Genomic DNA, 12,012 nt, shown 5'->3' with positions numbered 1-12,012 from the left:
TTTTATTTTCTTCTCAGTAGCATATAGTCTGTGATTATTTCATATATATTCTCATTAGGAAAAAAGAAAATCTATGCAACTAATACTTAAATGAGATGTGAAAGTCTACCAGTTCTTTTTCTAAAAAGCTGCAAAGAAGAAACATAGTTTTCTTTTTTTTTTCTTTTCCTTCTCAGTTCAATTTTGATGTGCTATGTTAAATTAAAGAGCCATCTGTGATAATATTGTGCTCCTACTTTCATTCCTAGCGCCAGATAGTCTAGGGAAGATTGAATTCTGGCATAGTTTGATTTTTCTCTTGTTCCAGTTAAGAGGACCTTTCCTTATTTATTTGTATAGGCCTAATCTTTAAATCAGAAATGTTTCCAGTTATTCACTTTTCTTCTCACTTCTTTCTGACTTGTCATGCACAGATCAGCAAAAAGCATTAGGCAAGAAAGATATCCAGGTCCTTTTTATTAGATCTGTGCTCAGTTCACTCCCTTTCTGAAATACTTAACGTCTGTTTTAGTTATCTTCTAAGTTTAACACAGTAGGTTAAAATAATGAAATGAATGATGTAATTGGAACAAGAAAGACGATCTAAAATGGGAATATACTCTCCTAAACAGTAGTGGGAGTAGATAAGATAAAAATACTTAGAGTACACCAAGGTTTTTACCACAAGCAGAATGAGGCTCCTCAAGTGACCAGCAGTCCCTTATGTCATCTCTTTATGTACTTAAAATAAAAAAAAAAAAAGATACTGTGATTCTTTTGGGGCTTTAAAAAATTGTACCCATTCTAATACAAAGGAGTGTTGTCCTTCTAATCTGCAGAGACTTGAATGCCCTATTAACCAAAATAGGCATTGGAATGAGTTAGAACTGGCAAGAAGATGGAGGTTCAGTTTTTCTTGTAAGCAGACTATGTAGTTTGGGATCTGGTCCCTACAACTCTTACATGTCTATGTATGTCATCTTTACTTTGGTAAGCTCCATCTGAATAAAACTTTTCTTTCATGGAAACCCATTTCAGCTACTACCAATCCTGAACTTTTGCCATTAGTTGCAGAGATGTTGAAGGTTCAATTATTCCAAACGATTATTCCTAACTATTCCAAATACTGGAATTTGGACATGCCTGGTGTCATGGTGAGCAGGAGGAGACTGACTTTTTTGTGCACCCTCTGATGATCCCTCACCACTGCCCTGCATTTTGAGTGCAGTGGGTATTTATACAACATCTAGTTTCACTGGCCCTTGTCCTGGGAGCACTTGCCTCATGTGTGATCTACTATTTGCATGTGGCAAATAGCTTGTGCGGGCTGAAGAGGCCCAATCACTGTGGTCTGTGGTCATGGAGAAGGGAGGAGATCTTAATACAGTGTTGTAAAAGAGGTAACAAGGCTTCTGCTGCTGCACCTCAGTCTTAAGTAAGGAATGTATACTCTATGGACCCTCATGTATGGCACACTTGGAAGCTGCAGCTGTAAGAAGGTTGATTTATTGCTGTGTTACCCAACCTTACTAAATCACTTACCTTATCAAAGGATAAATGAATGGAGATTCTGTTTAAGATCAAACTGCAGCAAGGAGCTCCTTTGTTCTTTCTGTCCAAGGCTATTTATAATAGTGCATTGTGGTGGAAAATGGATTTTACCCCCTTACATAACTTTGTCTCTGCTGTCCTGGCTTTCAAGTTACTGTTAGGATAGCATTTGACTTGCAGGCTGCTTTGAATAACAAGTGGCACTCCAAGGAGTAATGAATTGTGCAAGTAAACTGTGAGAGCATGTTTGTGTAGGAGAAAGGAAGAAAGAAAATGTGGGACAGATGATGAAAAATGGCAGGAAGAGAAAGACCGCAGAACTATGTGGGGTAAAGCAGTTGCCTTGATATGTGTATAGGTGTCCTGATGAAATCTCTGGAAAGGCACGAGCCCCAGTCACTTCACTATGTTTCGGTGTTAATTTTAGATGTTGAATTTACTTCCTAGGAAGTATTCCCAGACTTACAGTAAATCAGCAGTGTCTTTCAGATTCCGTTTGTTTTGGAGTACTGGAACTGAAAGGAATCCCATACAGCCCAGATTTACAAGCCCACTGAGATCACAAAGACTTTGTTCTTCTCAATATCTTGGATGAAGAGATAGCAAACATACCTCTTGTTCCCAAGTCTGTGTCAGATCTTGCAGCAAGAAGTGTGGGAGGGCAGGTCACAGCAAAGGACTTGCCCTCATAGGTACTTCACCAAGAAGAGTAATGTCCCCAGTGTGGAGAGAAGTGAAACTCATGCTATCTTCCTCAAGAAGAAGCAGGGTTCAGAAACTGTAGCAGGCCATTGCAGTGACAACTGGAGACATTGCTCCTTAGGCAGGTCTTGGAAAAAGCTGTCAGCTGTAAGATATGTATAGGGTATTGACATTGCTAGAACTCAAACCAGTGGTTTCATTTTGCAAATATGTCTGATCCCTGGTGCCAAAATACCTTTCTGAGATACAGATTTAGAATGATAGAATTGCTCAGATTAGAAAAGACCTTAAAGATCATGAAGTCCAACCGCAACCTAACCATACTACCCTAACTCTAACAACCCTCCACTAAATCATGTCCCCGAGCACCACATCCAAATGGTTTTTAAAGACATCCACGGATGGTGACTCAACCACCTCCCCGGGGAGCCTATTTAGTAACTCTCCTTGCCACTCTTCAAACCACACCTCATCTTAGTGCCCTTATGTCATTCCTTCTCCTTGACTTTTGAGCAAGAACCCACTTATTGTTCTCAGGAATCCTTTTATTATTCTAGGCAGAACATGGAAAAACCCATATCCAGCAGCTGTTTCATAAGCATCAGACTCCAACAAAAAGGTACTGTGTGGAGAGTTTGCTTAGTCCTACCATTCTGCAGCACAGCTGCAGAGCTCACAATGGAAGTGTATTGCAGCTCACCTGATGCGCTGATTTAAATTGTCTTGTTGTGGTTTTTTTGTTTGTTTCTTTTTTTAATATTTAGTCAGTCCTACCTTCTTTTGGATGTAGGCCTAGTATTTCTCTGTACATTTAGAAATAAGGATTTAAGTGGCTTTGGAGCCCTGTGTTATGCCAAACATAAAATCTAAAGGTTTCCCTTACTAAACTGCAGTTCTCTTTGTGTTATTTTGCAGGAGCATCCATCTCTTGGGCAGCTCTCTGAAAAACTGATTGACAATAACATCAATGTCATTTTTGCAGTTCAAGGAAGCCAGTTCCATTGGTATAAAGTAGGTTAGAAACCTGATTCTTTTTCTAATTTTGAAAACACAATATTTTAAAAAATATTTTGAATGTGCATAAATTACTGTATTTTTTGTAGGATCTGTTACCTCTGTTGCCTGGTACTGTTGCAAGACAGATAGAATCACAAGCAGCAAATCTCAATGATTTGGTGGTAGAAGCTTATCAGGTATGATTGCAATGACTGTGCTGGATGCTGTCTTTGTACAGGTGTTTTTTATTTTATTTTTTTTTTCACTAAGAAAAATAGGTCTAGAGCCTAAAGTTGGAATTTCCAGGCCCCAGCTCCACATTTCTTGTTTTCCAAATGTCTGAATTGGTGGGTGACAGTATCCCTAAACAACTATGAAACTCCTGGGCTGCTGGCATCCCAAAATCAAAAGTTTATTTTATACTAAGGATGCTCCCTAATACAGTGTTTGATTCTTTGCACCTTTTGCCATGTTACTTCGAAAAAAATTTCTGTTTCATTTGTATTTTGGGACCTCAGATCTCTGGTTAAATACCAGACGCTACTGCCTAGGCACCATAAAAATTCAGAGCAAAAGGATACTGCAACATTTAGAGGGTTTTACCTAATAATTCTTAGAAAAAATAGGGGAAAAAAAGTAGATATTTACAAGGACGTAGTTTGACAACAGTGATTATTGTGGAAAGCAGCATTAACATTTCATGCAGCTGCATAATGTCTCTGGGTTTTAGCACACTGAAATGAAGAAAAGTTTTGATAGGGATTTGAGAGAGAACAAAGGAAATGTCTCTGTGTGCTTCCCTGTAGAGTTCTCAACTGGAAATAGTAGTTTGGGAAAAAGCATTTGCACAAATGATTGCTTAGGAATGTCAGCTTTTAAGGGGGGACTGTCATCTTGATAGTGAGTGTAAGTGGGGATAAACAGCTTTAAAATGAAGCTATGAAGTATACATTTGACCCACTTGAGCAATGGGAGCACATAAGCAGGAGTAAAATAAAAATAGGCTAGGTAGCTGAATGTTGTCCGGGTGTGCAAGTTACATAAATATGCAAGACTAAAAAGTTAGGCAATTAGTTATAAGCCTAGATGCAAGGTATCTGTGTGCATCACATTAATTTTGATTATTTGGAGATGAAAGAATGAAATTGTCCATTATGCTAGGTTAACCATCTAAATGAGGCTCTTCGGTTGCTTTCAGCAAATTAGCCCTAATGAGGAGCCAAATCCCAAGTCTATTACTAGCAGTAGAGTGGGCTTGTGTGCGTTTTCATATTGTCATGTTAGAAACATTGTGCAGATGCCAAAGTCATTCAAAAGCAGAGGAAGTATAATCAAATTGCAGATAAATTCTCCCTGATATTAGATTTTCTCTTCTAATATCAAGAAGTCTCATTTTGAATATAGATATTTGCAGGAAATAGTGAAATACTGCTTGGAAAAAAGAAAAAAAAAAAAAAAAAAAAGTAATAATTTGCAGATCATGGTTCTTCTGAATGCCAATTTTGCACTGTCCATCCTTAATTGAATCAAAGTTTTTGCAGAGTAATCCAGGATAAGCATTCAATGAAAGGAAATAAAAATTTACAAAATAATCCTTTCCGCTAAATGGAAGATTCTGTGGGACTTTCCTTCTCCAGCCACCCCCAATCCATTCTTGCTTTATTTTCTTTTTTCTTTTTTTTTTTTTTTTTTTTTTTTTTTTTTTTTGACAGTATCATCCTTCCTATCATAAACTGCACTGGATTTGGTACTTCTGAGTACTTTTGTCATGGTTTTACTTTCTTGTAATATACAAACAACACAGTGAACAGGGTTTGAATGTTTTGCCTTCATGACAACATAAGTATTTACATAAGAAAATTTAGTGTTTTTGTTTGATGGCAATGGGCCTCTTGTACTCTTGTTCCAAGCAGGGAAGCCTTAGGCTTAGTTGTGGAAAACCTTGTCTGGAAATCCCTAAAAAACCAAAGATGAGTCACTAAGTTTGAAAAAGTTATTTAGCTAACCACGTGTTGAGATTCATGTAATTAAATTTTCATTTGTAGCAGTAGTGTCCCACAAAATTAATTTTAAAAATAGTAAGATGCAAGGAATTTTACTGTTTGCAAGGAAATTTAGTAATCCCTCGGTGCAATAAATTTTTACAGTTTTAATACATTTGAAAAGTCAAACAGGTAATATTTCTTTTGTAATTACTAAATAGGATTTTTGAGGTCATAGAAAATACTGGTTACAAAGCAGGCCTTTTACTTACTTTGTGTTGTGAAAAGCCCTCATGGGAATTAACAGATTGTTGACTTATATAGTCCTATCTGACCCAAATAAATCAGGAAGCGTAATCCCAGTCGCCTTTATATCACCCTAAGATTTGCTCAGAGGAAACTTTTCCAAGACAGATGCAAAATATCACAAGTTTAAAGCATTGATTAGTTACCTTTTCTGCTGAAAAACAATAGTTGCATGCATGTTTTCTGTTTTGACTCTAAGTGTGCAGCTAAAAGACAACATAGTCTCTCAGATAATAAGCAGTTTTTGTTACACATAGTTGTTAGAACAGATTTTCAAATTGCCAAAAATACAGCCTCAAAACCATCTTAGAAAAGCTGAAAACATTTTTATCTGGAAAATGTAATCCACTTTATCAGTGCTACCAGTTCATTGATTCTGTATATTTGGAATGTAATTGGGTCTTTATATGGGAAACAATGCTTTAATTCATTCCTTTATTCACACAGACAAGCTTTCTTCATTTTTAGTCAGTCATAATAGCAGTACTTTCTATTAGTCATTAAAGCACATTATATGTTGGAATGCAATGCAACTAAAGTTGTTTTCTGGTTACAGAAACTAATCTCTGAAGTGAAAATTCAAGTGGATAACCAGATTCAGGATCTTAATTTCAATATCACTGCAATCTGTCCTGATGGAAGCAAAAAAACTGGCATGGAAGGATGTAAAAATGTTGGATATAATGAAGAAGTATGTTGATAGTTTTCTTTCTTCAAGGAACTGGAATACTTGTTTTTCTGTTTGGTTGGGTTTCAATGGTGTGAAATCTTCTAGGGATTTACTCAAACTGAAACTGGACTTTAGTGATTAGTGATCACAGACTCTCTATTATTCTCTGGTTTTATTTTTCCCAAATCTCGTTTTAATTCTCACTAATCTTGTGGGACTCAGGCTCAAAGCTTTTCCTGAAAGCTAATGTCCATTAAAACTGTCCTCCTTTGTCCTTCACTGGACACAATGGCTGTGTTCATTGTGATGAAATTTGTACTTAAAGAGGCTGAAAGATAATCACCCAGTGGAAAAGAATCGTTGGAATTTGTGCTGCTTGGATCTGTACAAGACACCACCTTTCACTCTCCTTGCTCTAGTAGCCTTTGTGCACATTCAGAGTCATGGGTAATTAGTTTATTTTATAAATCAAATTAATAAAATTATTTATTCCCATTTGGATCAGTACCACCTACTGAATGAAATGGATTATAAACCTGGAGCATCATGCACCCTGAAAATGTGGGGGAAGATGTCTGGCAAATATAAAGAACATGATTTTCTTCCCAGAACAACTTCTCTGTGTGTTGATATATTTATTTGATTGCTTGGACCAGTAGAGTAATTCATGTAGCTTGCCAGGAAGCGGTCTGTGTTTCTGGAGAGCAGGGTCAAGGAGTTCTTTCCTTGTGGTGTACACACAGCTCAGTTGATGGGATTTGATTGTGTTTGTGCGTAGAAGTGGCAAAACAAAACAATAGATCAAATGTGTGAATTTTAAACATGTTCATTTAAATGTATTTTATATGCTTCTCCATTTTGTCTGCACAATTTGCAGCTGATTAACTGTTATACTTTAAGGTAGATGTGATATGTTTTTGTTCTTAACTCTTCTGAAATGTCATTGCCTGTGTATGTCATAAGAAATAGGAATGGAATTCGTTCTGTTTAATGAAAAGAAAAATATTTATATCTGGTTCTTTTTATTAAAAAGACAAGCCAGTTGATTGTAAAAGACCACATGTGGTCTTACAGCTTACTGCAGTTGAAAATGAGCCATCTTCAAGAGATTAATTTATTTTTAACTGCAAAGCCTCCCTTCAGTATTTGTTTACAGGCAGAATGCTTGTTCTTAATTCTCACATTCCTTTCATTGTCTAAACCTTCTTCCTTCCTTTCCTTAGCAAAACATAAAAGTGCATTATATTCTGGAAAAATCCTATGTCCTCTTCATGGGGCAAAACTAACTTTGACTATTAGTGAGTTCATAGTGTCATGATTATTTAGTGGTGATGACTTTAATCTTTCTGCTGCTACCCATCACGTTTCATGACTTTTAGATAAGGCATTCTTTGCCCTTACCTCCCATGTTGTATGGGAAGATTGCACTTTCTAGCAGGGCCCTGTGCTGAACACAAAGCTCGTTCTCTAGCTGTAGCCTTTTCTCCCCTCGTGACATGCACCTGCTGTATGAATTATTAGTGCGTGTCCACACTTCCTCATGGAAGAAGTCTTGAGCACAGAGCCTGCTGGCAGCTGGGGGTTATACATGCAGTGGAGCACTTGAAAAACAAGAAGAAAAGCAAAGAGAGGGACAAAGCCTTTGTGCACACTCGATGGGATGGTTAAGGAGTGCACGCTCGGCACTGCATTCTTCTCCTGCTGGTGTGGGCAGCCGCAGCCCGGCTGGTCACAAAGCTGCCTTTGTGGAGCTGGGAGGGGGAGACTGCCATGGGGAATGAATGCTGCAGTCTTTGTGGGGAGTTTCAGCCTCCCACAATACAGCTTTCTTATGTTTTCAATTCTTTTGATTTGGAAAAAGTTGGTGATAAAATGTAAAGGCATTTGCATCCCTCGGGTTCCTTTCTCACCTTTTCAGTGATACTTTCCCTGCAAGAAGGCTTAGAAGACTGGTTCTCAGTCAGGTGATGGCATGACATTAGTGGGAATTCCCCATCAGAAGCCTTGCCGTTAAATATGTTAAAAATAAATAAATAAGTGCAATACAAAAGATTGTGATGATGAATACACAGACTTCTGTGCTGAAACTACCACAGATAGCAAAACTCAAAGAGCTCTGGCAGTCACCTAACCCCTAAAAGAGCCTGGGCTGTGGAAGGAGTCAGGTGCCAGGGGCCACTGATGCTGTGAGCACAGCCATGGGCTGTGACCCAGGGCATGGTGCTGGTGGCCTGGCCATGGCCAGGGGTGAGTGCAGGGCTCCCTCCAGAGCAGGGTCACAGCCAGAGCAGCAGCACTCTCCTGTTCCACGCGCATCACAAGAAAGGCAAAAATAAGGTGCTGCTAAGGTGTGAGCCATTTCTTGGTTTTAACAAGTGTAGGTAGGACCTTCCAGAAAAGCCCATGTATTTTATGTTTCCACAGTCTCTTTCTGCAACAAGGAAATTTACTGTAGATTGTTTTTATGATGAGTATCTGTTTCTGCTTGTGTTGCTCTTGCTCTATCCATTCTGATTTGTGTTTCTATAATATAAACAGAATGAACATATTTAAAAAAAAAAAAAAGGAGGTGGAAGATGGTAATTCTATGAGCATTTATCAAGTATTAAACCTGTTTTCTGCAGCTATGCTTTCTTAACATGAAAAGCAGACTCCTGCCAACCTCATGTTGTTAGGGTTTAATCATGTTTGCGATGCTTATGTTTGCTAGTATATTTCACAAGTGGCCACTAAGTACTATTACCAGCTACTGCACGTTCATATGTAATGTGAGATTCTTCTTTGTGCATTAAAAATTGTAAGTAATTTGTAGGGAAAAAAGGATAAATGTAAAATATGTTTTTATTTTTCTAGGTACTTTTCAATGTGTCAGTCACAGTGAAAGGATGTGATACATCAGGGGGAAGAAATTATGCAATACTTAAGCCTATTGGTTTCAATGAAACCACTACTATTAATGTACAGAAAAGCTGTGCCTGTCAGAATGGAAACAACACAAAGCCCAAGAGAGTATGGACTGATGAAACCTTTCCTGATGGCAAACAGCCCCATTGCAGTGACAGCAGTTGCAGCTACAGCAGAGAGACGTTTCCTTCTGAGGAGTGCAGGCAGCACCAGGACCAGCCCATCTGCAGTGGCCAAGGAGATTGCATAGAGGGAAAATGTTTCTGCTACAAGAACAAGCTAGGCAGGGTATATGGCAAATACTGTCAAATGGATGATTTTTCTTGCCCATATCACCAGGGAAACTTATGCTCTGGTAAGCTGCAGAATTTAGGTCTGTGCTTTACTCTTCTTGTGTTTTCTTTTCTGAAACTTATGTACATTATGCATCTGAAAGCAATGATGTAAAGCTGTCAAGTACAAGAATTATGTGTGCAGAATTAGGAGATATATGTGAGATGCTGAGAGAATAGAAGGAGCCATAACATCTATATGTAGTTCTGATTTTCTAACACCCTGAATCAGTCTTGTCATAGATACAGTGATATCTGGTTTCTAATACTGATACATATGCAAACACTTAAAGTACCTTTAAATTAATGATATTAAGGAAAATAGATTTTAATCAGAATCATTATCTCTACTCTAATATATTTTTTACCCTCAGAAGTTATATTTCAAGTATTTTAAAACCTGTACTGCTGTTCTGCATCCTCTCATTTCACTCTGTACTGAGTGAGGCATTGGCTGATGCGTTGCCAAGCTACTTTCAATGATGTTTGAAAACTCAGTCAGCAGTCAGGTGAAGTCCCTTGTGCCTGGAAAAAAGCAACGTCACACCCATTTTCAAGAAGGTTAGAAAGGACAATCCAGGGAATTACCAACTTGTCAGCCTCGTCTCTGTGCTGGGGAAGACCATGGAGTGGATCCACCTGGAAGCTATGCTGCAACACATGGAGAGCAGGGAAGTGATATAGAACAAGTAACATGGCTTCACCAAGTCCTGCTTGACCAACATATTGGCCTTCTATGGTGGTGTAACGGCATCAGTGAACAAGGGAAAGGTCACTAAAGTCAACTGTCTGAACTTTTGTTCAGTAAGGCTTTTGACACAGTCCCCTACAACAACCTTCTCTCCAAATTGAAAATATATGGATCTGACAGGTTGGCTGTTCAATGGAAAAAGAATTCCCATTTACTCCCCAGCGAATGGTGGTCAATGGTTCAATGTCTAAATGGAAATCAGGAATGAGTTGTGGACCTCAGGTGTCAGTGCTAGTACAGATGCTCTTTAATATCTTCATCAGTGATACTGACAGTGCAATCAAGTACATCCTCAACAGGTTTGCAGATGACACCGAGCTGTGTGGTGTAGTCAACATGACCAAGAAATAAGATACCATCCAAAGAGACCTAGACATGCTTGAGCAGTGGGCCTAGGTGAACCTCATGAAGTTTGACAAAGCCAAGTCTTGTACCTGGATCTCATCAACCCCCAATATCAATGCAAGCTGGATGGAAGTATAGAGCACAGCCCTGGTGAAAAGGATTTAGGGACACTGGTGGATGGAAGCAGGATACAAGCCAGCAATTTGCCCTTGTAGCCCAGAAAGCCAACTGTGTCCTGGGCTGCACCAAGGGAAACATGGTCACCAGGTCAAGGGAGGTGATCCTGCCTCTCTGCTCTGAGCTAGTGAGAGCTCAGCTGGAGTACTGCATGCAGATTTGGAGTCCTCAGTACAGGAGAGACATGAACCTGCTGGAGCGCTTCCAGAAGAGGGCCACAAAAATGATCCACAGCATGGAACACTTCTCCTGTGAGGACATGTGAGAGGGCTGGGACTGTTCAACATGGGGAAGAGAAGGCTCTGAGGTGACCTGAAAGTGGCCTTTCTGTATCTAAGGGGGATATAAGAAAGAAGGGGACAGACTTTTATCAGGATCTCTTGTGACAAGACAAGGAGAAATGGTTTCAACTGAAGGAGAGATTTAAACTGGATATATGAAAAAAAAAAAGTTACTACAGGAGTGGTGAGGCATCAGAACAGGTTTCCCAGAGAGATGGTGGATGACCTGTCCCTGGACATATTCAAGGTCAGACTGGAGGGATCTCTGGGTAACCTGGTAAAGCTCTAGATATTCTTGTTCATTGCAGAAGATGGGACTAGATGACCTTCAAGAGTCACTTGCAGCTCAAACAATCCTATGATTTTATGATTCATTCCAACACAAAAACTTGTTGTTCATGTTCTCAGTCTTCTCCTCTGATCACAGCAAAGTCTGGGTATTTAGTTTTTCTTATCCTAAGCAGAACTTTCAAATTTGCAAGGTCCCAAAGCCTGTGATGCAGTGGAAGAGGAAACAGGGAGATCTTTGTCTAAGACATGTTGGAGATTCTTACTTTGATGGAGTCTCCTGCCCAAGCAACATGGGACCATGTCTCTGTATCTGCCTCTTAGTGGGATATTTTACAGCACAGAGCCCAGGCAGAACAAGAGGCAGCCTATACTTTACTCACACTGCCCCCTGCCCTCAACCCTTAGGCGATTCCATGTAGTTAGATGGGACTGTCTTTCTGCATCTGCTCTGCAGGTCCCTGAAGCACAAGAAGGGCCACTGCAGTGTATGCAAAGTCTATGTACTGCTGAGTGCATGGCTGAGGAAGTCTCATAAGATTTGCTATAGCTGCAAGCAATAGCTGCATTGGACTTTCTGTTTTTATATTTCCTAAAGGTGTTTTCTTACGTTGTAAAACTATGGCTAAACACTACCGGCACATCAATTGTACCCCTGTCTTAATATACTGCAATGTGAAAAATGTCTGGATTTTGCCCCAAAGCATCCACTGATTTGCCACCAGAGGTTCTCCATAGCCTTTGAGCC

General features: G+C 39.2%; 1 protein-coding gene across 5 annotated transcripts in view; it reads left to right on the top strand.

Annotated features, from left to right (window-relative positions):
* ITGB8 (integrin subunit beta 8) overlaps positions 1-12,012 on the top strand; it is a 58,535-nt gene that overhangs the window by 25,671 nt on the left and 20,852 nt on the right. For all 5 annotated transcript variants that reach the window (XR_001553113.3, XM_085538508.1, XM_015853799.3 and 2 more), the window contains exons 7-10: positions 3,148-3,243; positions 3,336-3,425; positions 6,073-6,207; positions 9,040-9,445. Coding sequence is in view for 4 of the 5 variants with exons in the window: in XM_085538508.1 (XP_085394634.1) it covers positions 3,148-3,243; positions 3,336-3,425; positions 6,073-6,207; positions 9,040-9,445 (727 nt within the window). In the remaining variant the exon portion in view is untranslated. The remainder of the gene's footprint in view (positions 1-3,147; positions 3,244-3,335; positions 3,426-6,072; positions 6,208-9,039; positions 9,446-12,012) is intronic.

The sequence above is a fragment of the Coturnix japonica genome, chromosome 2 (genome assembly GCF_054131305.1).
Source record: "Coturnix japonica strain WE chromosome 2, WE-NBRP24, whole genome shotgun sequence".
Classification (NCBI taxonomy): domain Eukaryota; kingdom Metazoa; phylum Chordata; class Aves; order Galliformes; family Phasianidae; genus Coturnix; species Coturnix japonica.
The sequence above is the reverse complement of the archived record's forward strand: the minus strand, read 5'-3'. Positions and strand labels throughout refer to the sequence as shown.